The 26,844-nt window shown below is 36.1% G+C and overlaps 2 protein-coding genes and 1 long non-coding RNA gene across 6 annotated transcripts in view; 2 read left to right on the forward strand and 1 right to left on the reverse strand.

Annotated features, from left to right (window-relative positions):
- LOC127503778 (long neurotoxin homolog TA-bm16-like) overlaps nt 1–22,128 on the forward strand; it is an 85,061-nt gene extending 62,933 nt beyond the window's left edge. The window contains exons 1-4 of one of the 3 annotated variants that reach the window (XM_051877904.1): nt 20,163–20,427; nt 20,502–20,621; nt 21,391–21,513; nt 21,860–22,128. In XM_051877904.1, the coding sequence (XP_051733864.1) occupies nt 20,379–20,427; nt 20,502–20,621; nt 21,391–21,513; nt 21,860–21,927 (360 nt within the window). In that variant the 5' untranslated portion in view covers nt 20,163–20,378 and the 3' untranslated portion in view covers nt 21,928–22,128. Of the gene's footprint in view, nt 1–20,162; nt 20,428–20,501; nt 20,622–21,390; nt 21,514–21,859 lie in introns of those variants that run through there. The other 2 variants (XM_051877905.1, XM_051877906.1) reach the window with 2 other exon arrangements.
- LOC127503761 (prostate stem cell antigen-like) lies at nt 13,827–15,744 on the forward strand. The gene is made up of 5 exons (XM_051877880.1): nt 13,827–13,968; nt 14,059–14,178; nt 14,479–14,610; nt 14,816–14,923; nt 15,058–15,744. Exons 1-5 carry the CDS (start codon nt 13,920–13,922, stop codon nt 15,246–15,248), a joined length of 600 nt encoding a protein of 199 aa, XP_051733840.1. The 5' UTR covers nt 13,827–13,919; the 3' UTR covers nt 15,249–15,744.
- Nucleotides 15,352–20,400, reverse strand: LOC127503790 (uncharacterized). 2 transcript variants are annotated; one of them, XR_007927209.1, is made up of 4 exons: nt 20,255–20,400; nt 19,071–19,194; nt 18,373–18,406; nt 15,352–18,197 (listed from the first exon to the last, which is right to left on the reverse strand). It is a non-coding gene; the product is annotated as an uncharacterized LOC127503790 (long non-coding RNA). The 2 variants fall into 2 exon arrangements; XR_007927208.1 differs by lacking the exon at nt 18,373–18,406.
- Nucleotides 22,129–26,844: the final 4,716 nt, after the last annotated feature.

Genomic DNA, 26,844 nt, shown 5'->3' on the forward strand with positions numbered 1-26,844 from the left:
CAGGACATATTACAGCAAATGACTTGCTCCTAGCACAAATTACTGCATCAGTGAAGTGTGGCATGGAAGTGATCAGCCTGTGGCACTGCTGAGGCACTATTGAGCCTTCAGATCATCTGTATATTGTTGGATCGACTGTTTCTCATCTTTCTCTTGAAAATATCCCATAGATTCAGGTCAGGCATGTTGGCTGGCCAATAAAGCACAGTAATATCATGGTCAGCAAACCACTTGGAAGTGGTTTTTGCACTGTGGGCAGGTGCTAAAGTCCTGCTGGAAAAGGAAATCAGCATCTCCATAAAGCTTGTCAGCAGATGGAAGCATAAAGTGCTCCAAAATCTCCTGGAAGATGGCTGCATTGACTTTGCACTTGATAAAACACAATGGACCAACACCAGCAGACGTCACGGCCCCCCCAAATCATTATTGACTTCAGAAACTTCACACTAAACTTCAAGCAGCTTGGATTCTGTGCCTCTCCAGTCTTCCTTCAGACTCTGGGACCATGATTTCAACATGAAATGCAAAATTTACTTTTATCTGAAAAGAGGACTTTCGACCACTGTTCACTGTCCAGTTCTTTTTCTCCTTAGCCCAGGTAAGATGCTTCTGACGTTGTCTCTGGTTCAGAAGTGGCTTGGTAGTCCTTTTCCTGAAGATGTCTGAGTGTGGTGACTCTTGATGCGCTGACTCCGGCTTCATTCTACTCATTGTGAAGCTCTCCCAAGTGTTTGAATTGGCTTTACTTGACAGTATCCTCAAGCTTGCGGTCATCCCTGTTGCTTGTGCACCTTTGCCTACCCAATTTCTTCCTTCCAGTCAACTTTGCATTTAATATGCTTTGATATACACTCTGTAAACAGCCACCCCATTCAGTAATGACCTTCTGTGACTTACTCTCTTTGTGGAGGGTGTCAATGATTGTCTCCTGGACCATTGCCAAGTCAGCAGTCTTCCCCATTAGTGTGGTTTCAAAGAACAAAAGATACCCGGAATTTATACTGTAGGGATGGTCATTTAATGAAACTCAAATGTAAATATTCAAATATTTTGAGATACTGGATTTTGGACTTTCATTAGCTGTATGCTCTAATCAACAAATTAAAAAAAAAAAAAACTTTTGAAATGTTTTACTTTACATGTAGGGAATCTAGAATATATGAAAGTTTCATTTTTTTAAATAATTTACAATAAAAAAATGAACTTTTTCACGATATTCTAATTATATGACCAGCACCTGTATATATATATATATATATATATATATATATATACATATTGAGACTACAAGCTAGCTAAAGCTGGCAAATTTAGCTTATTCGATGTATTTTACAACTACTTTCCCGCTGACGAGTTGATGTTTTTATTCAGAGGAAGTGGAAGAGTCTGAGGAACACATATTTAAAGGAGAGGGAGAGCCCCTCTTATGACGCAAATTCGCGCCTGTTGTGAAGTGAATTTCACACGCGAACGAAACGAGTAAACTCAAAATGTTCAAGCGTCCAACTACGCGTGAATAGCGTGATTTATTCGCGCAAGTCGCGTCTGTTGTGAAAGCCCCATGGCATCTTTCTTCAGCTCTTTCCAGGTTGGATGTGCTCCTTGACTGGCTAGCTGTTTAATAGTTTCCTCTCTTTGTGTAATTTAGATGAAAATATGTGCCTTTTTTTATTGTTTGAGTCACTTTACAGAAGCTGCTAAAAGTTGCCAAATAAATTTTAAAAATAGCTAAATTTGTTGCTAGGTGCTTTTTGAAAAAAAGTTGCTAGGATAGTCTGAAAAGTTGTTAAATGTAGTAACAAAATTGCTAAGTTGGCAATACCTTCCTCTTTCTCCCCAGTGCTGAGGTTAACCACTCCCCCTCCTCCTGCCCCTCGGGAGAGGCATTAACATGGTTAATGCAGCCATATGCAACTCTTTTTCACTCTTCTCTTTCTTTCTCTTCTGTTTTTCTTTCTGCTGTCTTTCTACATGGACGCATGCATTCTGATCAGGTCCAGGCGGGCCTCATCCCATCCGATACAGCTTAGTTTTACAGCTGTTGACAACTGGTCTCAGCCCATTGAGAAAGCTGTTACCCATGTGGAACCCCCACAAATCAGCTGTGTTACCTTGGATTAGTTGGTTCTGTCATTCCGCTGTGTAGATCGAACACTTTGTTCAGTCGTGTATAGTCCTGTACGATTTCGTCTTCATTTTGCTTACAAGTCGACCCTCTTCCTTCTTCTATCTTCTACTGGGAAGGCTTTGATCTTGTGCCATTCTGCTGGCCCCAGCCGAACCATCAGCAGTAGGTTGTGGGACTGAAATCTTGGAAGAATAACAAAAGTTCTGTTGCAAACTCTGATTCTTTGGGGTCAGAGAGATGACTCACCGCCTCTCTCAAGTGTTTCTCGAAATCCCAGCATGGCTCCTTCCGGTCCTTGACCATTGGTGCTGTAACAGTGGGCTTTTCTTCTGATGAATCATATTCGTCGCTGTCTTCTTCACTGTCTGTTGCAGCTGTCTGACAGAACAAGCTTGTCACAGACTTGCGCGGACTTGCTTCACTCCACTTTTTCCTGGTTGCTGTGGCTTTTGTGGGGTTATTTTATGATGGTATTGAGACACAGGAGTCTTGACCCCAGACATCAGCCCTCTCATCCCTTAAGTTCTGGGGTAGAGGCTAACCTTTTTTTTCAGTTAGGATGATCAGTCACCAATGCTGTAGGTCCAGACAAATCACTCATGGGATTCCATCCTCGTCGCCAATTTGTCATGGAAAAATTAAACTTAATTATGATAAGGCTGATTTGGAAAACAAACAAGGTGTCTTTAAAAGGTTTTTATTCTTATCCTATTATCTTATTAGTCTTTTATTCATATCCTACAGAGATGCTCTGCAGTGTGAAAGACAAAAAGAGGAAGTCACAGTCATATACTTATAGACCACCCAGTCCTCCACAGTGGATGGATGGGGGCTTCTTGTTAATCAAACAAAACAACTCCTTACATGGTATTTCGATAAACTGAAGGTGTTGCTTACACATAGAAAAAAAGCTATAGATTGCATGCGGTTAAGCCTCTAAAAACACGTTTATCACAAGACAGCCAGAAGGGGGGTTTTGACCCTTCTCTCACCCATCTGGTTTCGGTTCCGGTATACTGAAAAAAATGACAATGTTAAAATTTTCCACTTCAAAACCTACAATAATATATATAAAGAGAAATAAATAAAGAGAATATATTTTACCCAATAGGCTCCAGAATCCATGTAATCACACACCAGACAAGCAGCTTGGAAAATGCATGGACATTATAATAAACTATATTTAAGTAAAAAGTTCACAGAACTAGTCTTGACCTGGTTTCTCAATAACTTTACATACTCACAAACGAACAGGTAAAAACTAAATCTATGTGTAAAGTGAAGTATGTGTGATTTTCTTTCTTCTGCTGAACACAATAATATATTTTAAAGATTGTTTGGGTCCAAACAACACTGAACCCCACTGGCTTTCATTTTATGGACACGCACACACACATTTTTCAAAATAATGTATGAAATGTAATAATGCAAGACAAATGTATGATAATTATTTAATTATGTAAAGAAGGAAAAATCTAGTTTCCTCCCATAGTTTCTCTCTTTGTTCCCTTACTTATTTTGCACTCTTCTTTCCTTTTATCATTATCATTATGTTCACAATACATATGACAGTACAAAAAAAAAAAAAAACAGATTTATTGCATACATCTTATTGCAGGTGTGTTGGCTCCTGCGCAGAGAGAAATTGAATGACTCAAAAGGACAAATAAAAGTTCTACTTCTGATTAAGATCAGCAACATCCTAAAATATTTTTACTTACTTATAAATAGTATGGAAAATAGTCAAAACTTGTCATCACCACCATGTCATGTGAGATGTGATGTTCATGCTATAAATATGTACACAAAAAAGTGCACGAGTCTGATGGATTTTTGTGTAAAAGAACAGATTCTGTGTCCTAGACGTTAGAGGTGTCAGATGCATGAGTTCAACAGTGGTGACACAAGCTGGTGAGTCCAGAGTGATGGATTGATATTTAGCATTTTAATTTACTAATATATGGTGATGCTGCTACAGTGGAAATGTAACTTGCTGCATAATTGCTGCTTGTGTTCTGGGCAGTTTTTCAAGTGCAATAACAGAATTTGTTTTCTCTCTGATTGTAATAGGCAATGCTTTACAATAAAAGTATGAATAATCATGTAATAATACCTGAATTATTAGTCTACTTACTTCAACATGAACTCATGATTAGTGAACTAATCATGAACCAATGAAGAGCTATCCTTAACTACTACATATTCTTTTCAAATCTGTTAAACTTAAGTTCAAAACAATAACAAAACAATTTTTTTGTGTATTGTAAATGTGAAATTTGTTGCTGTTCGAAGCTGAATGTTGGTTAGGAGAACTGTGTGAAGAGTTTTGAAAAAGTGACTGAGTACTGAGAAATGTGCCCTAGTGATTGTAAAAAATAAAAAACAAATAAATATAAAGGTTACACTTTATTACAATAGTCCACTTTTGAAAATCCACTAACTTTAAGTAACTTTGCAACTTAATGTCAACTGACTCTCATTAATTTGCAACTACATCAACTAGCTCTCATTGAAGCATTAGTAGACTGTTAGGTTAGAGTTAGTAGAATAATTTATGCAGATTTACTTATAGTCAGTGGAATGTCTGTTGGGGAGCATCAAAATAGTGTTAGCAGACATTAAGCAGACAGTCTATTAATACTCTAATGACTGCTATTTGACATAGTTGCAAATTATTAACATGTAGTTGCAAAGTTAGTAGAAAGTCTAAAGTGGACTATCGGAATAAAATGTTCCCTTTATGTTTGTGCTTCCTCTACAGGTAAAGGAGGGTAAAGCTGATAAATATGTAAGAGCAACTCAAGGCCAGAAGAGGGCGCTGCGAGTGCAGGTGAATACAGTCTTTGACTGCAGCATGGACTATCCCAGCTAACAGAATTTTGTTATAAGAACGTTCTCTAAATATTCAGTGTTGGTTCTGGGAACATTAAAAATGTCCAGTTTTCTTGACATTACAGGAACGTTTTTATAAAGTATAATGTTCCTCAAACGTTCTTTCAACTTAATTTTGATTTAAAATTCAACATTGTAGGAATGTTGATTTGTAACATTCCAAGAACATAAAATGTATAGTTTCCTTAATGTTAGTAGAATGTTATTTAAAGGTTTGTATGATGTTCCTGAAACATTCTTTCATTCATTCATACACCTGCTGTGAACAAGAACTGAAAGAAAGAGAAATAAAAACACAAACTAACTTTCTTCAGCCACAGCCTTAGATAAAAGAAGACATTAAATCTCTCAAGATCTCAGCAGAGGAGGATTAAACAACTCCATATACAGAAGCTCTTATTGAGAATTAAGGGAGAGTTTTTTTGTTGTTGATTTTTTATTTAAATTTGTTTGGGGTTTTTTATGTCACCATCATGGTGATCAGTGTTTACTTTAGTTGGGTAGTTTGACTTGTCTTTGTAATGTGAGAGTTTTTCTGGTTGCTGTAAGTGAGTTTGTTATAGCAAGAAATGCAAGAGAAAACACCATTGGATGTTGTGGCTGCTTCATGATAAGGATATAATCATCGTGTGGTGGCTTAACTCACTGATCTTATGATTGAATTTAATATGAGCAATATCTTACTAACTTCATTTTATTGCGATTCTAGTAAAGCTCCAGCACAGTTTTAATCAGAAAATCTGAATAAGTTTTAAAAACAGATCGTACACTAAGCACCTTTAACTATGGTGAGATTTACTCACAAACATACATCAAGAATCAGCCTATGAATCTCAACAATGGTGACATGCTTAATGCTGCAATGCATTCTTTTTTGCATGATGCACCCAGAATGCATTGTGGCATGAAGCATGTTACCATTGTTGAGATTCATATGCTGATTCTAGATGTCTGTGTGTGAGGGAGTTTAAAGTATTTAGTGTACAATGTGTTTTAAAACTCATTCAGCTTTTCTAATTAAAACTGTTTTGTCATTGTAGTTTTTCATAAACTTTAATCATAAAAATCTCAATTTTTAGGTTAGTGAGTTAAGCCACTACATGATAATTATGTTCTTATCATAAAGCAGCTGTGCTGTGCTCGTTGTATGAGGCCGATCACATGGCTGTGACTACTGTGAGTCAATCGTTGTGTCTCATTTTATTTAATTTCGAAAACTGCATCCTCCAGAAGACGCATCCTGTGACGGAAGTGGTATACCGAGTGTCTTTAACCAGAATTAAAGCTTCTGCAATGCAAACATGAACTTGTAAATGTGTTTGGGTGTGTGCATTGTGTGTCTGTGGTTGTCTATCAGTGAGTGGAAAAACAAACATGATCTTTGCATGTTAAATGCTAAATATTGTAAATATAAATATTTTTCAGCATTTAAGTTATCTTGTTATGCAATCTACAATGTGCATCCAAGAGACAAAATTGCAAGTCGTTTTGTTGGATGAGTTTTTTGTGCAAATATCAGATGGAATGTATATTTTTGAAACAATAATCCATTGGAGGAGAGTTGAGTTGTTCCAGTTATTATTTATAACCAATTTAAGGCTGAAAGAACCTCAGATACTTTGTTCTCCTGAGATACGGACAATACAAACACATACAGGCATCTCCACACCCCACATGCAGAGCGAAGATGCAGGAATAATTAAATAAAAATATTATGTTCTCTGTCAATGCAAGTGAATTAACAGTCCTGTTTGGTATCATTTGAAATGTCTCACTGCGACTGGTACAATGGTCTCATTCCCAGAGAAATAGACTAAAGGGTAATACACTTTAGAGAGTTTAAAAATACTTTGCTATACTGTGGAGGGTGTGCCCTTTTCAATAGCCTAGTGTAGTTGTTACAGACACGGAAGCTTTTGTAAACGGTTGAACATTGTTTTTCATTAATCAGCCCAACGGCGGTTTCCCACAGGACGGGGAAGGTTTCTTGCACGTTCGGTCTTGTCAGTGTGGCAAAGTAGTTTAATTCCAAGTAAACTTTTATCTGACTCCATTTAGTTTAGAATGTCAACTGATTATTGGTCATTTGTATAATAATTTAGCTATACATTTGATTATTCTATTTAACTCTTTACTCTTACTGTACTCGTTCATTCGGATTCTTATAACGCTTTGAGTCTCGCACCGGCCGGGTATACGATCTCATATACACAAACTCATCAGTCTTGGTCATTAGACAGAGGCGATGACTAATACTTTTAGACACCACACCATGCTTGCTTATTTCTAAAAGTGCGTTATTTAGTCCCCATAGATCTGAACACACTGAATTAAAGCAAGACTATATCTAACCAGAGGTCATGACCATTACCATAGAACCAAGCTGACCAATCTAACTTTTCTAATGGTAACTTTATATAATCATGCCGTGGTTTCCCCCGTACACTTAGTTAGAATAATATTACAATAATCAGAGGTTGAGGCTCACCCTATTCAGATTGGTCCGACAACCCTATGTTGTTCTAAACGGAAATGGTTCTGAGCCATTATTAGCCTACACAGTCTAAGAATACGTATAACTAATGCCAATGTGTTAGTCGGAGCTCTAAAATATCAGTTGGTGTGCCCCACTGCTCCACCTAGGCTGTACTTTAGTCCGTTATTAACCTGAGCGTAGATTTGTGGGATAATGGATTTATAATCTACTACAGTCAATAATTTCAGAGTAAGTCAGAATAAAGTCAAATATAACAATTTATTAGTCAGGTAAATGTATCATGCCAATTACATAATCAATTCAAGGATGATCCATACAAAACATCAGATGCTCAGAATCAGAGTAAAAGATGCATACCTGACATTAGAAAATGGGCTGATCTGATTACAGGATCGCGCCCTGAGCCTCCTGCAACAGCTCTTTAAATACTCAGACCAAGACAGAAACTTCTTTAAAATGGAAACATGAGTTCACAATGAGAATTTGCATTAATCAGGGTCCTAGACTGAGTATTTTACACCTTTTGGGGACAGAAGGCCATTTGCATGAAAGACCCTGTGAAGGTGGACACCCATTACAGAGAGCAAAAAAATCTCTAAAATCTTTAAAGGGGTGGTTCAGTGATTTTTTTTTCTAGGCTTGATTGTGTTTTTGGGGCACAGTTTAACATGTCTTAATGCTTCGTTTTTCTGAAAACGCTGTATTTTTCATATATTTTACCTTTATTCTACACCTCTGTTTCCACTGTCATATGACTTCCTGCTTCTATGATACCACTCCCTCCAAAATACGCAATGTGCTCAGATTGGTTAGCAGGTTGGTAGCTGGCCCAGTGTATCGTGATTCGCTGAAGCGTCCGGAAACACCACGCCCCTTACCATTCGTTGTTACGTGCTTTGGTGGAAATGTAAATAATGGCGTCTAAATTGCTGTATCAAACTGAGCCCGAATTAGACCCAGATGAAGAGTGTCAAGCAGAACCCCTGCAATCGCGGCTTTTAAAGGACGTTTATGAATGGTATTTCATTTTGTATTTGTGTCAAAGAGTTTAGATATGCTGTCACTGCTGTTTGTTAGCTTTCAATATACGGTTTTATCCTGATTAAAGCTTTACTGTAGCCGAATACATGACTGAGTAGTAGCATTTTTGTAAAGGTAGCGTTTAATTTATAGCATGAACAACTGTTTATCTATGAACATAAAGTTTGTTGGTGTTTGTTGGAGAAGTATGCAATAGAATTTAGCTAACTGGCTAGCGAAGCAAAAACACATTGGTCTTTGTTTATGTCCTTGATGCAACCAAAAATAGCAACAGAACTATACGTTTAAAAGACATGTAAAACGTACTTATAGTTTGAAGCCAATAAACAGCAGCTTCTGCTTTTAAAGTGGGAACTGCTTCATCTTTCAGTAAAAGCAAATCCAGCATTGAGCTCGTGTAGATTCTTCCACGGCACATCCAGTGTAGAAAATATCACAGATTATAATGGGTTCTATTATCTTTTGACGCGTTGCGTCCGGTGTACACAACTCTTCCGCTTCCATTATGCTGCCACATGGCCTCGCCCACTTTGTTGCGTGTTCCCGGGGGCGTGTTTTGCAGGGTTTATGATGTCACTAACCCGGGAAGAAGCTTGTTGTAGTCCAAACCGGTCGTTTTTGTAGGCATTAAACTACCATAACTTTAAAAGACAATATCTCCATTTACATTGAACTTTCAGCGCTGTAACTTTGCAGATACTGTTTATGCTCAAGCAGCAACATTACACACTAACTAAAGTTAAGAAAGTGAAATCGCATTGAACCACCCCTTTAAACCTTTTTTACCTTCTGGTTTACTTCTATGGGAATGAGACCTTTGTACCAGTCGCACTGAGACATTTCAAATGATACCAAACATGAATAATGTTGTATGATAACTGTTCACATTAAACCATATAGATTTTGGGTGAATTCAGGTCTTCTCTGCATGTAGAGAGAAGAGATGGGGGAAGAGGGGGTGAAGGAAGGGAAATGTAGATTAAGACTTTACCGATGAGTTTTTTTGACGTTTACTTCACACAAAATATGAAGCGTCTGTTTTCACTCTAGAAAATCACTGTAAGAGCTTAATAAATCACGGTGCAAGTGTGCATTAAAATATTATCCATAAACTCTCTCTCTCTCCCTTGCATTATCATCAACATACACAGCGAAGTACACAGAAACACTCGTTACAACTAAAAGTAAACAAATATATAAAGACCTTATGCCTTTTCGGGTGTTGCTTAATAAACTGGTACACTTTATTTCCGTAAATCAGCTCCGATGAACTGTAATAAAGTGCTCTCACTTCATTACCGCTGTATCCAGTATCACTCTGGAGGCTGTATTTACAGCTTAAGCTAGATCACGAACAGTTTGTACTTATATATCCTTAAGTAGCACATTTTTAGCACAACCTCTGTTTTGTATTGTCCCTTTGTATTGATATTCGTTCACAAAGCAGTCTGGTGTGAAATGGTTCGCGCAGACATAAACGAATTTCGGTAGAGTTAAAGGAGCATTTTCTTGGAAAATAAAATTAATCCACCTCGACTTCAGCGGCTCAGATTTCAGGAGTAAATGGGAGTGCTATGTGGATTAATCCATCCAGCTCCAGAACACCTAAAACGCTTGGGAGACATTCTCGTCAGTGCAGCAATGGCAGACTGTATAAACTCGCTGTGAACTCGCTCAAGGCGGTTCTATGTTAAAATGGCAGTGTCTGTCAACATTTGTGGGCGGGGCCTGTGGCTAATGTGACGTCACACTGCCAGGGATCTGGAAACGGCTTGTTCTGAGACACTGCTTATGATTTATGGGGATTAAAAAAAGGAGTGGTTGGATTTTTATCATTATAGGGTGGTTGTGTACACACACTGCCAACACAAATTTAGGTCCAAACACCATGCAAAAGTGAATTTTGCATAATAGGTCCCCTTTAACGAAAGTTGAGAATGTCAGTTTAAATATGCTTGTTCTCTTGAGTTTGGAAGATCTCTTATTTAAAATGAAAAAAACAAAACAGCTCAGATGAGTTTTTCAACTGGTTCTACTGTGTGACTGACATTCAGGGCACAACAGGGATGAAAACATTCAGGGATCAAAAGATTTTTATCTCTTGCAAAACAAGCATCTAAAAAAGAAACCACTACTCATTTCATGTTTGTTTGTTGTGATGCAAAATCCCATTCAATGACAAATGATTGACTGAGGTCATTTGATTAAACATGTAGTTATATTTTTAAAATGTAGGTGATCATCACATATAAATTACAAAATTTCAAAAAACAAATAGATTTCTTGCTCTTACACCACTAAAAACAGTTAGGCAGAAGGAGATATACTCTGATATATATGAAAAATACAGGAGATCTTATAAGATATGTAAGAGCTTTTTATTAATAAACAGACAATTGATTCACTGTTCGATTATTTTCAATAGGTCTATACTGAAATATTGCCATATTTTTTTGCTTTTTCATCAGTTTCATCAACACATGCCTCAGACCAACATTCAAGGACTCAACGAAAAAATGCCTCAGACCAACATTCAAGGACTCAATGAAAAATTAACTTTTTTATTGTTTTGTCACTACAAAAAAAAACCCCATTATGTCACTTCCATTCCACTGCGCTACACTGTAAAACCGAACAGTGAAATTAATTAAATGAAATGAGTTTGTTTCACTCAAATAATAATTAAAGTTCATTGTACTTAATAGAAAAAAAGTTGCGTGAACTCAAAATTTCATTGTAGCAAGGTGAACTTAATATGATTGAGTTGAGTTGCAGCAGATTTCTAATTCCCAGCATGCTTTGCATCAGACTGTATAAATAAATGTTGAAATTAAGTGTTATTTTGTTTTTTGTTTTTTCACAAGATTAATACAGGGAGACATAAGTTAGTGTTTAATGTTGTTATGTCAGCATTTACAGGGGGTCCTGTAATGTTAGTTTTGTAGGGTTACCATAGAGCCTGTGGTTAGGTTGAGGATAGGCTGCAAATCTTTTAAGACCACATATACTGTACGTTGTTTGATTATGACGTATGTTTCTTTGATAGTTATAATAACGTGTTATTTGCTATCTAACATTTAACCAAGATCTGAATGTGATGTTTATGTAAATGAGCTGTATGTAATTAACATTATGATGAGTGGGGCGAGGCTGAGAACTGTGGGAGTGAAGGGATGCCGGTGACATGATTGTTAATGAGAGACATCTTTGCACCACACTGGCCTTACTCCGCTTCCACGGGTCTCGGCCACGCCCCACTTGTCACAAAAAATTTAAGTTCTACTATCTTAAAAAAATGCATTAGTTTACTTAAATGTTGAGGTAATAAGTTTCCTAAAATGTTTTGAGTATTCTGAACTTATTGAGTTTTACAGTGTACTTTTCCATTATTTTTTATTTAAACGTGCTAGATAGACGTGTTTGAATGTAGTAGCTGAGCTGAACCAGACAGATATAGAAGTGCAGAGGACACATTCGATGATTGCAGAGTAGAACTGTTTCAGCAGATCCTGTAGCAGGTTGAACTTGAAGTACAGTCTCTGCTGGGACTTCTTCACAATGGAATCTATGTGTCCCACTGCACTTCTATGAGTGGGGGGAGTGCAGGGGGGTTTCTCCTAAAGTCCACTATCATCTTTCATTTATAATTTATGCAGTGGAGATAAATATTTCCTACCTGTTAGACAGGTTGGAAGGCCACAGGTAAATATGACATTTATTATAATGGGTTTGTGTGAAGATTGTTTTAAGTTTACTCAAATTAAAAGTTATTTTTTAAAGCCTTATAAATGTTGAAATTGATAGCTTTCAGTTATACTGTAATGTTGAATGTCTATAATTAAAATCAGTTTCATAGAGACATCAGTAGCAGTATTGGTATCAGTAAGACTGGCCTTCATTCATAAAAAGATGCCATTAAACAAATATTTAAAATATACTGTCTTTACTCACTCTGATGCATTCAAGGACATTAAAGATTTTTGTGTTTCAGAATGTCTCAAGACTGATTCATCCATGATTTCCAAGAAAATGAAACTTATGGCTCTGTTTAAACAGGTTGATCGCATTCCTGTGTGGCCATATACAACTAACTGTAGATATTGTACTACTACTTAACTGCTTCCTGGTTTCTCAATAACTTCCCATCTTCCTCACTGAATCCCTAAAGCCTTTCTAATTAAATTAATTTTTCTTTCTTCTGCAGAACACAAGCAGATATTTACTTTCTTTTGTTGAACACTTCTGTGTTCTACAGTGGAAAGAAAGTCAAACTGGTTTGAATGACATGAGGGTAAATAAAAGATGATATAATTTCTTTTTGTGTGAACTATCACTTTAAGAAGGTTGGTTAGACCTATACATTTATTGCAATTCCTTATTAAACCTTCCTTCATCTTTAACTGGCAAGTAAATTATGTAAGCTGAAGTTTCTGTTTCAAGAAATATCTATTTCTGTTAAACTTTCATTTTCTCATGAAGACCCTCCCCTCCAGGCCACAGGTAAATATGACATTTATTATAATGGGTTTATGTGAAGATTGATTTAAGTTTACTTAAATTAAAAGTTATTTTTTTTAAAGCCTTATAAATGTTGAAATTGATAGCTTTCAGTTATACTGTAATGTTGAATGTGTATAATTAATGTTTAAAAAAATCAGTTTCATAGAGACATCAGTAGCAGTATTGGTATCAGTAAAACTGGCCTTCATTCATAAAAAGATGCCATTAAACAAATATTTAAAATATACTGTCTTTACTCACTCTGATGCGTTCTAGGACATTAAAGATTTTTGTTTTTCAGAATGTCTCAAGACTGATTCATCCATGATTTCCAAAAAAATGAAACTTATGGCTCTGTTTAAACAGGTTGATCCCATTCCTGTGTGGCCATATACAACTAACTGTAGATATTGTACTACTACTTAACTGCTTCCTGGTTTCTCAATAACTTCCCATCCTCCTCACTTAATCCCTAAAGCCTTTCTAATTAAATTAAATTTTCTTTCTTCTGCAGAACACAAGCAGATATTTACTTCCTTTTGTTGAACACTTCTGTGTTCTACAGTGGAAAGAAAGTCATACTGGTTTGAATGACATGAGGGTAAATAAAAGATGATATAATTTATTTTTGTGTGAACTATCACTTTAAGAAGGTTGGTTAGACCTATACATTTATTGCAATTCCTTATTAACCTTCCTTCATCTTTAACTGGCAAGTAAATTATGTAAGCTGAAGTTTCTGCTTCAAGAAATGTCTGCTTCTCTTAAACTTTCATTTTCTCATAAAGACCCTCCCCTTTTGACAAGCTATAAAATGAACTATGAAACAGGTGCAGTATTACATTCTCCTCCTGATCAAAGATGGATCTGCAAATCTCAGTTTTTCTTCTCTTCATCCTTTTCACTGCAGGTACAGAGACAAATAGTGTTTGTGATGTTTTTGATTACTAATACAGATCATTAGATGTTCTCTCTCACTGTCTCTGTTTTATTACTACAGGACACTCTCTCAGCTGTTATGAGTGTATGGGTCTGACGGGTTCTTGTACGAGACAAACGGTAAAAACATGTCCCAGTGGATTTTCTCAGTGCATGAGTACAACAACTGTGGCACAAGCTGGTAAGTCCAATATGATTGAAATTTACTGTTTGACTGATTGGGGATGCCGCTATTATTTATTGGTGCTGCAACAGAACAGCTACTCGTTTTTTCTAGCAGAATTTACAATTTCAATCACAGAATATTCTACATATATTTCTGATATTTAATCTGTTTTCTCTCAGACTGTTATGATTTTGTATTTAAAAAAAAAAGTTTGAAATTAGAAAAATGCAACATTTTGACATATTTATAATTAAATTGTCCATCAAAATAATGTGCAGTGTAACTGCTCTTTCCTGTATCATTCATGTTTTTTAGGTGAGGTTAGTAATAAAGTGAAGACTAAAGATTGTGCTCCTGTCTGTCAAAGTGGGTCCTTGAACTTTGGCACTGGAAAGATGACTATTTCCTGCTGTAACACAGACAAGTGTAACTTCCAAGATGCTCCAGGTATTGTCCTTCAATGACCATGTGCAAATAACTATCTTCTTTAAAGTCAACACTCATTTTACTTCCAAATGACATTCAATCAGGAAATAAAACACAGGGTGTGTCTTTCTGTCATGAACTGATTGAATGGAGCAGCTAAAGGAGTGGTGTTTCATTAGATGTTATATTTATACAAATCAAAATAATACCTGTTTTCCTCCTGTAGATCCCTCTAATGTCCCCAATGGAAACAAGTGTTTCTCTTGTGATGGACAGAGCTGCACAAACATATTGAGCTGTTCAGGGACTGAAGACCGCTGCATTAAAGCAACAGGTGAGAATCTGGAAAAGGAAGAAGATTAAAGTCATGATCTTTTAAACTCTCTTAGGATTAAACATTTGACACAGATCACATATACTAATGCCCAGCTTAGACTGAATCAACCTTTGTTTTCTTTCTTTCATCAGCGACTTATGGAGGCCAGTCAGTTTCTGTAAAAGGCTGTGCATCTAAATCTATTTGTGATGCCACAGCATCAATTTCTAGTGTTGAGAGCGTCTCATGTTGTGAGGGGAACCTGTGTAACGGTGCTCCGAGTGTCTCCCAGAGCTTCCTGTTCCTCTGCTGTTCTCTGCTCTCCTACTTCCTGCTGCACTGAACCCAGCAGCTCTTCACATCCTACAATAATACATATATCAAATCATCTATCAGAAGAAAATATTAGAATTATTTTTTTAGTAATCCAAAAAAAAAAATATCTGTTTAGTTTTTCATGAGTTTGTAAAACAATAATTGCGTTCTCAATATCAGGATTTTCCTGTTCAGTTAAAAATCACAAAAGCAACAAAAGAAATGATCAGATATGATGATAACATTTTACAAATACTTTGTAAATGTCTATCATTTTACCTCAAGCACATCATGCAATTAATTCTTTTGTATACAACTCAGTTTTTGTTTGAGTGTTGATTATTATATCTGACAATAAATAGCAATTTGATAGTTTGAGCTTCATTAATAATTGTTACGGGTTTTCTTTAAGCCTTTGTTTTTGATAACAGGAGTGAGCAAGTTTTTCATGTGTACAGAGTCCATAGAAGCAAGCAATGTCTTTCTTTATTTTGTTCCAATGAATAAACATTGCCTTAAATCCACTTCCAGTGTCTCTCATTCCTTGATGTTGATGATACATAATAAAAAATTAAAAAGGTAATTGCGATTTTTTAATCTCACAATTCTGATTTTTTTTTTTATCTCAGAATTGCCTGTAATAAAGTTGCAATTGTGAGTTATAAAGTCAGAATTTCGAGATATAAACTCACAATTGCAAGAAAAAAAGTCAGAATTGTGAGTTTATATCTCGCAATTCTGACTTGTTTTCTCAGAAAAAAGACGCAATTGTCTTTTTAAATGTTTTATTCTGTGGGAAACAATTATCATAATAATCCACCTTCTTGCAAGCTACCCTGTAGTGTGGTGAAAAACTGTGCTTCCCAATTACCAACAAGCACACTTGTTACCCAGGTGTTCTAATTATACTGAGTCACAGCGTACCTCAGTGGACAACAAAAACTTTACAATACAACAAATGGCTCCTACAATAAATTTTTAACTTTTAATATTGTAATGTACCAAGTTAGAGGGTCCCCTGAACCCACATGTTAAACTCCCTGAAAGAGTTAAAAGAAACACTGAATATGTCTGTTGAAATATTCAAAGAATTTCACAATAATGAGCTTGCTCATTTTGGGTCACTTTGTATGGAATGCCAAGTCTGCTGAAATTAAAAATAAATAAATACATAAATAAATATACAAAGAAATGTAAAAAAAAAAAAAAAAAAGCAAAAATAAATAAATATATAAATAAATGCACATAGAAAAGCAAAAAAAACTAAAATAAATAATTATTTATTTTAGTAATTAAATGACGCAATATTGATGCGTACATCAATATTGCGTCATTTAATTACTGTATTTGCATTATTGTAAGGGTAGGTTTAGGGTTAGGGTTGGGGTAGGTGTAGACGTTAATAAAACACAAATCAATATTGCATCATTTAATTACTGTATTTGCATTATTGTAAGGGTAGGTTTAGGGTTGGGGTAGGTGTAGACGTTAGTAAAACACAAGTGGAGGTGACGTATTTCCTGTTCGAGAGTGGAGCTCCACTCGCCTATGGTCTGCAGCCAGACCCTTCTATTTCTTTGTCTGTAGGGTAATGAGGAAGGCATGATTTACCTCAGACATAGCAATCTAGCTCAGAGTAGGTGAGGGCGAAGCGTTAAGGCCACAGTGACACCTTGTGGTGTGGCCGAAATACAAATGTAGCCTGTTGTCACTGATGAATGACTTGGATGGGTAGTATGGCCAAAATCTTAAATCACGGGTTAAGTCATATAATATCACCCTAACTGTACTGTGAGACATGGATAGGCTACTCTTTATTCTGGACATGGCTGTAAAACATCGTCTGGTCTGGATTTGTAAAATGTCATGGGCTGGCAAACATGAACAGCAACATCTTCAACAGATCTGATAACAGGGACTCTGAAATGGAAGCGCTTGTTATTTCCCATTATTAATCATTTGGTGACGTGAATGAATGTGGCTGATAAGAGCTTGTGTTTGATTGAGACTCGGACACCGGGCAGAACACGGAAAGGAAGCAGCACACATATAGGCTACAGTGAAGCATTTTGATCAATGCATTTGAAACGAGACCACAAATTCACTTCACATTCATATTTCCTATACTTTTACATGCACAACATGTGACAAACGCTTAAAATACAACACATATTTCAAACATCCGAAATAGAACGAGGCGTCAGTTACAGTAGAACATTTTGTTGTGTCGCATCACTTCTCGTGTGGACAGTCACGGCATCACTGATTATATTGTCTTGGTGTGGTCTTATTATTAATCTCACGTTTTAGGCTAAGTTATCACCTGGAAATATCCAGAATTAGATTAATCAAAATGTGCCCATTGAAACGGAGCTGGTGCCACACGCCATGCATTAAACATACACAGATGCATCATGCTCTTTCAAACAGCACCTGTCGCGTGCCCTCATATTTTTGAGCTAACTGCATTTTAATGGAACTTCCAAAAAAATATATATATATTTTAATTTTGTAAGTTAATTTTGTAGAGAACAGGCTACACTTCTTGTATTTTGGCCACACCACAAGGTGTCACTGTGGCCTCAAAGTATATTTATTTATATATATATTTATTTATTTTTGCTTTTTTACATTTCTTTGTATATTTATTTATGTATTTATTTATTTTTAATTTCAGACTTGGCATTCCGTAACTTTGACCGAGAAACACATTTTTGTTTTATTGAGTTACTGGAAAAGTCTCAGGCTTCTAATTTAGTTAAAATCATATTATGGAAGCTCGTTTTCGTCACAACTGAGTAAAAACTATGGTTCTTTAAGAATTAAGAGAAACTTTCTTATAATTACTTAATGTCAGTTGCGAACCGTGACTCCCGAAACTTGGCCCTCTCACCCCCTTCCCTCGACTGGAAAAAAGTATACTCAGCCTAAAATCAGCCTTGCTTACTGTGTCCTCTTCTATAATACTGCATGATACCTTTGACAAGAAACACCACAAGAAAACATCCGGGTGAGCGTGAGAGTTATCACCAAAATTAAACAAAAAGTAATAAAATTCATTACATCATTACAATTAATTGCATCATCACACAGTCAGTTAGCTTAAAGGATTAGTTCACTTAAGAATTAAAATTTCCTGATAATTTACTTACCCCCATGTCATCCATAATGTTCATGTCTTTCTTTCTTCAGTCGAAAAGAAATTAAAGGGTTAGTTCACCCAAAAATGAAAATTCTGTCATTAATTACTCACCCTCATGTCGTTCCAGACCTGTAAGACCTTTGTTCATCTTTGGAACACAAATTAAGATATTTTTGTGCAATTTAACCAACACTTTCAAGGTCCAGAAAGGTAGGCTACTAAAGACATTGTTAAAATAGTCCACATGACTGCAGTGGTTCAACTTTAACTTTATAAAACGGTGAGAACACTTTTTGTGAGCAAAAACAAATTTTATTTTTTTTTATTCAACAATATCTTATTTATTCAACAATATCTTCTCTTCTGTGTCATTCTCATATATTGTTTATGTTCAGTGCTTCCAGGTTCTAGTCAACGCCCCGACACTGTTCACGTGATCAGCATGACGCATGCGTGTGATGCTGACGCAGGAGCCGGCCAAAAATGAGTAATTAATGACAGAATTTTCATTTTTGGTTGAACTAACTCTTTAAGTGAATTTACTGAAGGCTATATCAGGAAAAGTAACTAATTTTATTAAAGTAATTTACAATATGTACACATTCATTAATCTTATGCCTAACATGATGAAAATGTCTTTGTTAATGTCCCCTGTCTCGATTACAAGAGAAATGATAAATATTATGAAGTACAGTGTTTTCAGCATACCTTCCGATGTTCATCCATGTTTTCGTGCTGTAGCAGTAACGTGGGAGAGATGATTGGTTCACATGTGCGGGCTGAATGATTCAGTCAACAGGTTGCATCTTCTCACAAAGTAAATAGGTGACAGCTAAAAGATAAAAAAAAAATGTAATAACATTGATAAATTGCTGCACTGATAAATTTATGTTAAATGCAACATAGTTCACTCCGGATTTGCTTTTTTCCTTTTGGAACTGTTGCAAAATGTTTCAATACATTTTAAAACTACATTTATCATTATTTATCACCAGATGGCAGCAGATTATCTTTTGTAGGGGGAGAGTGGGGATGGTTGCAACACTTTTTGCATTTCCTCAGAGACTGTTTGTATTGGAAAGCCAACATTTTAATACAATATACCCACATCTGTCAGCTACCCACCCACACTGCTGCAACACGTGTAGCCTATAAGTACAATTTATACTTGAATAGACAAAGTCAAATGTTGCTACTGACCCCAGGGGAAGTTAAAATGTAATAAAAATTATTCTTTAACATCATTTTCAAATGTATTTATATTACTTGTGCACAGACAGGGTCTTCCCTAAGTTAAATCGTCTGGGGGGAAACATTTTCAAGTAGTAACAACCAGGTTTTGGTAAATTAGGCCTAATACAAACTACAAAATACTTTTTAAATCAAAATCAACACACTGAAGTTTAATAACTTCTGTGAACTTCCGTAAAAGCTTACTGAACTGTGTGTAAGTGAATGTTGTAACTTTGTTGCATTATATTCTTATATTCTTGCAAGTTATGTGGCAAACAATGAAAAAAGGGGTTAGCCTACATCGCAATATTGGAAATCTTTCCGTTTTAAACCAATAAAGGCGAGCCAATGGATATCACACAAGCAAACTTTGCGCAAGAGTTATGCCGGTGAAAAAGTCTTAACCTCGGTCAGTATGTACTACAGAAAGTGAAAGTAAAAAGTGACGGAGCTGTAGGCATCGGATGCGGCATTAACAGACATTGTCTCATAGACGAAAAATGTCCTCTTTGTAACGTTCTTATGTGACCATAAAATAACCAAAATGGAACGTCTCCCTAAAGTCATATAAGGAACCTTGAACTGCAGCACTTTCATAGCCAAAGGAGGACGTTTTGGGAATGTCCCTAATGTTTTGTAAAGGTTCAGAATTTCGTCACCTTTAGAGAACTTTTAGGGAACATCGCCTTCTACGTGGGGAGGACTTTACATGGTTTCCCAACAAGCCTTAACAGACATAAAAGGAATGAAAGTATTGTGATTTCATTCTGTTCCTGACACACAATGGATCTGCGAGTCTCTGTCGTTCTTCTTTTCATTTTTCTCACTGGAGGTACACAAAACAGCAAGTATTGAATGTATTATTTGGTACACAGAGATCATTGAATGTTTCTCTATCTTTTTAAGGATATTCTCTCAAGTGTTACTCGTGCTTACCTGATTCGACGGGTTCCTGTAAAGCAAAAGTAGAGACATGTCCAGTTGGACATTCTAAATGTGGAAGGAGTGTAGTGGAACAAACAGTTGGTAAGTCCAGTGTGAAGTGGAAATCTGCTGTAATAATTTACTGAAAGTGATAGTACCGCTGGAGAGAGAGTATACTTGATGTTTTCACATAACTACAAACAGTGGCGTAACTTTGTTTTAAAAAAGTGGGTGGGACAGGAATGTGTATGGGGGGGGGGGGGGTTTCTTCCTTACATCTGCTATAATACAATATATCGTTAATCTGGAGAGTATGTATATTAGTTAATAAATATGTGGATCCACTTGAGATAGATTGTCCTGATGGACTAGAAGCAGCATTTTCGATTAGCGTGCAAGAGGTTCAGGGTTCTAATCCGTCCATGTATGGTTTTTTTTTTTTTTTTTTTTCTCATTAAAACCAAAGATGTTCATCAGTGATTGTATATCAAGAGCAGGGACACGTTTATGTGTATTTTGTTTTGTGATTTCAACGTAACGAATAGAGAATCTCTGAAGCGCTCGTCCGTGTGAAGACTGTGCACTGAGCACGAGCGCCAAGAGAACACTCTTGCGCCTCTGATAACAGCGACAACGAGCACTCAACATGATTTCAAAAACAACACATCCCAGCGCCAGATCGCCTATTATTAACACAAATTGATAATCAACTAGAGGTGTTTATTTTGTATTAGATATCCGTGCCGCGAGATGTTTCAAAAAGTGGTGGGGACATGTCCCACCCGTCCCATCCGCAAATTACGCCTATAGACTGCAAATCTTGGAATTGTTTTATTATCTTATTATATGGTTGTTTATGTCTTTTTTGCAGGTTCCTCTAAGGTGTCCTTCATAACTAAAGTGTGTGCAGATAAGTGTGTACCAGGGACCCATCAGATAGATGAAGGGACGTTGTCTCTCCACTGCTGTGACACTGACCTTTGCAATGCAGCAGGTATTGTTCTTTATTTGACTGTGTGCTAGCAGTTTGATTTTACCTACAGTAACATAAAACGAGGAAATGATTTATACAAGTCAATCAATAATTCAAACAAACAAAAATAATACACAAGTGATGGTTCATAAGATGCACAACATCACGAGTAGTCAAAAAGCTTTGAACAGCATGAAAAGGAGAAGCTTATGAATTAGTCAAGTGCTTTCTGAGAGTTTTTACTGTTTTTAAAAAATTGTGATGAAATTGATCAACAATAAACATGCCATTTTTTAATAACTACTATTATTATTATTAGTAGTAGTAGTAGTAGTAGTAATACCAATTTCTTTATCATCTTGATTAGATGGAGTGTATAAGGGAAGCTTCCTCCTGCTCTTCTCTCCTCTGCTCTTCTACTTCCTGTTTCAGTGAGTCCAGATTCTACAGTGAAGATCACCACAACAACTGAATATGAGACAATTGCTATAATTTACTGAATAAAGCTTGTTTGTTGCTCTGCTGTTCTTTGGTTTAAGGAACTGAAAGTATGTATTGTATTAAGATACATACTGCATCAGCACTAACAGATGTATAAATGTTATTATAGAATGTAATAAAGAATTAAGGAAAATATATATATTTTATATATATTATGTATATATATATATATATATATATATATATATATACACACACACACACACACAGCAAAGATCATCGCAAAAACTGAATATGATACACAGTCACGTAGCCATCCAGTCAGTTGCCTCACAAGGTAGCCTAATGAGTGAATTCTGTTGCAATTATCACAATACTTGACCTATAAAAATAAATCGTATTGTTTCTTCTTGTTTGCCATATAATGATGAAGATAAGTTAGTCTGAGAATAGTAGAGCCGTAGCGCATTTCGCAGTCAGATCAAAGACTATAGATGTAAAAAGATGGTGAATGGAGAAACTGTAACTCGCTATATGGCTGAATACGTCCCGCCTTCTAAGTAAAAGAGCCAATCGCTGATTGATAAAGTCATTGCGTCACTGCAGCTGCAGTTAGAGGACTGCACATGCGCATCGGCTCATCTAGCCTAAAAAAAAAAAAACGCTTTTTGTGCAGAAGAAACAACATTTATGGGACAGTTCATGTCAGATTTTGTTGCTGACTTGAAATATGTAATTTAATTATGAGTTTGCCAATCAGTTTTTGAGATTCCCCTAACATCAAGCACACAAGCACAGGGAAACCGAAGTTTAACTGGGAGTGGTAAAGAAAGAGGAAACAGTGTTAAGGTTAATACATTGAAGGATAGATTAAATACACATCTTTACACATGTTTCCCATCTGTAATCTCAACATATGTTGAGATTACAGAAGTGAGAGTACACATCTACAGTTAGGTCCATACATATTTGGACATTTGTCATGATTTCTGTTATTTTGGCTCTGTACTCCAGTACAGATTTTGAAATTAAATGAGAAAAATATATATATCCATATACAAACCACTATTGTTATTAAAATTTTTATTCTTCCACACAATAACATTATGGAAAAAGCTGGGTGATTATTTTGCTCATCCAACAAATGATGGAAATAAGGGAAAAGATTTTTTTCATCTTTTTTTTATTGCATTATGATACCGTAAATACAAAGCTCAGCCATAAATTCTGCTTTTATGTTTCTATAATGTTCAGGATTTTGTAATAGAGGTGTAAATTCAGTCACATGTTTTAGCATTGAGGTCATAGTTTGTGGAGGTGTTGTACTTACTTGCTTTATATCCAGATGTGTTTTAAATTCTGGCCACCTCATGTATGTAAATAGGTGGGCCAAAAATAAGAAACCCGTCTGAATACAATGTAGTGCAACATCACCTTTAACTATGACCTCAGTATTTAATTTACACGTTTCTGGCTGATTATAAACTTAATAAAAGTACAATTCATGCTAGAGCTTTTGTATTGAATTACGTTAGATCACTGAAAATTAATAGGGTTCAGTGCTGGAACTTTCGGCTGCCCCGCGACACGCGTCACTTCCACATTCCTCCGTTCCTACGGTGTGCAGAGTGTCGCAACTCTGCTTTGTTATAGAACGTCATCATTGTCGCGCATTCTCATTGGTTTGCTGGCCTATGGGGGATTTCATGGGCAGGATAAGCTGATGAGCTGCTGCTGCCAGGGCTACGTTCAGCCCCGACAAAACGTTGCGAAACGTTTTTTAAACGGAAACGGTGGTGTGTTGAACACCCTGTTCTGATGACGCAAGAGTTGCAACTATGGCAGCTGAGAAGGCCATTCTTTGTGTTCTTTTTGAAGAATTGATATGCTATATTTTTACTATAAAACTCTTACGACAAACATGTCTTCTAATATCTTAAATTGGTGCGTATACCGAGCTGCAGCGGACACATTTGTAAACGACTTTACTTGGACCTATTGTGCGAGCTGTCTCTTTAATCCCGCGTGGTTTATATACATGCTGCTGCTGAGATTTTTGACACACCCACCAAACGAGAAAACGTAAACGCAAACCCCGTTGCACACCGTTTCCAGGTAACATGTCGTTTAACCAGGAAACCGTAGTAAAATTGTTACACACCGGTTTTAGCTTGAATGTGCCCCTGATCTCGATCACCGAAAATCACATTGTATTTGATACAAAACTAACTAGACTAAATGAAATGGGGAAAATCATGACTAAAACTATTTTCATAGTATTTCATTTTCTCCATTTGTTATGAAAACAGACAGTACTGTAACTATCAGATGATGTGTGCATTTTGTTCATCATCAGTTTGCATAATTTCAACTGATTTTTTTTTTTAAAGAATACTGATATTTTTATTTATCATAGCCTACTTATATTTATTAGAATTACATTTTACTTTTAATTTATAATAGGCTGCTAATACTAATTATATTATACTTATTAAAAATTATTAATTTAATTATTAATTCTGGCATACATTTAAATTGACGCCATGGTGTTTTTTATTTGTCGTGTCTGATTTAGATCTGTGTCCTAAACTGAGGGTACATTTACACGACAACGATATGGTTAAACGGAGAAGTTTGACACCATTGTCAAAACGATCCCTGTACAAATCCGTGAAAATGACTAAAAACGCTGTATTTTACTGGCAGGCCATTAGATGGCGATGAAACACTAGACTAAATGTGTAATATGCATGTATAGCTACATGAAGTTATCGTTTTCACTGATTAGTTTTTTTGTTTACACGGAGACCGTTTTCAAAAACTTGCACTTTGAAACCCGTTTCAAAGGTTTGCGTTTTCATGCCACCAAATTTTTTTTTCCGTTTTTAGTTGAAAACGGTGTCGTGTAAACAGCCCCTGATAGGTTTAGTAGTAGGCTACTCTCAATAAAAGGCCCAACATACTAGAAATACTTTTCGCTGTGTTGCTATGTGTTCCTTACAAAGTTACAGTGTTACTTACTAAGTAAACTAACACTGTCTAAAGAGAACGCGAACGTCTAGCTTATTAGCTATAAACCCATTCAATGTAACTGCATCGGCCACATTTTTTTTACACACCACCCAGCATACCCGGCTAAAAAAAGTCAACACTTGCCACTGTACCTGACCTTAGAAAAACACATAATGCTGAATGTATGGAAGACATTACGGGCTGATCTGAGTGCAGGATCGCCCTGAGCCTTTTGCAACATTCCTTTAAATACCCAGACCAAGATAAAACATCTTCAAAATGGCGGCATGAACTAACAATTGTAATTTGCTTTAATCAAGATCCCAGACCTGGGTAGTAATTTGCATGAAAGACCCTGTGTAAAATAGATAACTGATGATTTATGACGTGTTATGGCATACAGTGGGTGTGTCTACAGAAGCTACTGTAAGTTCATACATGATCATGCGGACTCTTTCCATATAGTTAATGAAAGACAACAGCATCAGAAGACTCTGTGTCTGCAATAACTACCTTCTGGGAAAGGGCACACCCTTCACAGTAAAATAAAGGTTCTTTATTGGAATCTGTGTGCATGAAGAACATTTAATATCTATGGAACCATTCCAATGCACAAAAGATTCTTTATAGTGGAAAAAGGTTCTTTAGATTATTTAAAAAATCTTCCATTTAAGAAAATGGTTATTTTTAAGAACTGTTCACTGAAAGGTTCTTTGGGGAACACAGAATGGTTCTTCTATGTCATCACTGCGAAAATCCCTTTTGGAACTTTTTTATTTTTAAGAGTGTAAGCATTTTTAAACTCTCTAAATTGTATTACCATTTAGTCTGTTTCTCTGGGAATGAGACCATTGTACCAGTCGCAGTGAGACATTTCAAATGATACCAAACAGGACTGTTAATTCACTTGCACTGACACAGAACATAATATTTTTATATAACCATTCTGAGTGAATTGAGTGAAGAATGGGTAAAGGGAAGGAAGTTGGGGAGAAGGAACAAATGCGAAGGAAGGACAGAAGGGAAAGATCTTCATCTCTGCATGTGGGGTGTGGAGATGCCTGTATGTGTTTGTATTGTCCGTATCTCAGGAGAACAAAGTATCTGAGGTTCTTTCAGCCTTAAATTGGTTAAATAAAACAGAACAACTCAGCTCTCCTCCAGTGGATTTTTGTTACATGCCTAATATAAATTACACATTTTTGTTTCAAAACTATTTATTTCATGCCTGTCTGGATTATGCTAGTTGCCTTTTTGCTTCCATGTGTTTGTCACTTGTGTCTCCAGTTCAATTTTTATTAATTCCAAGTTAGTTCCCTTAAGTTAATAATTACATTCATCACCTGTCAATCATTATGTCTCTCTGTGTATTCAAGCCCTTCGTTTCCTCAGTTCTTTGTCTCATCTTTGTATTGGGTGGTAGTTTTAGTATTAGGTGCTTATATGGTTATCCTGTGTGTTTCCTTTTTGAGTTCATTATTAAGACAATTTTTTATTTCTTAAAGACTCTCTAAAAATGCTAGGTTGTTTCAACCAAATTTGGTTAAATATGGACAAACCCTCCAGTTGGGTTAAAAATTTTATTTTAAAAATGTAACCCAATGACTGGTTTTTCCATATTTGACCCTCCATTTTTTTAAAGTGTAGAAACAGTCATTGTTCTGAGACGAGCACATGGGCATTAGGCTGGTCCAGCCTTTAAAAAATTATTTTTTTTTGTTATGATTTGAGCGCTTAGAAACAAAATTTGTGAGATAGTTGTTGTCAGAATTCATTGGTGATTTCAAATATGAAAATTAATCACAAGCTTGGTGAACACCTTTGGAGAATTTTGTTTCCCTTTTCAAAGAGATAGGAGCTGCTCTTGCACGACTTGCACGACGTTTCAAAGATGGCCAC

Source organism: Ctenopharyngodon idella, chromosome 21, assembly GCF_019924925.1.
Source record: "Ctenopharyngodon idella isolate HZGC_01 chromosome 21, HZGC01, whole genome shotgun sequence".
NCBI lineage: Eukaryota > Metazoa > Chordata > Actinopteri > Cypriniformes > Xenocyprididae > Ctenopharyngodon > Ctenopharyngodon idella.

Coding starts and splice junctions, on each gene's coding strand:
- LOC127503761 (XM_051877880.1), top strand. CDS start 13,920: ATGGATCTGCAAATCTCAGTTTTTCTTCTCTTCATCCTTTTCACTGCA. Junction 13,969..14,058: donor CTTCATCCTTTTCACTGCAG/GTACAGAGACAA, acceptor TTATTACTACAG/GACACTCTCTCAGCTGTTAT. Junction 14,179..14,478: donor AACAACTGTGGCACAAGCTG/GTAAGTCCAATA, acceptor CATGTTTTTTAG/GTGAGGTTAGTAATAAAGTG.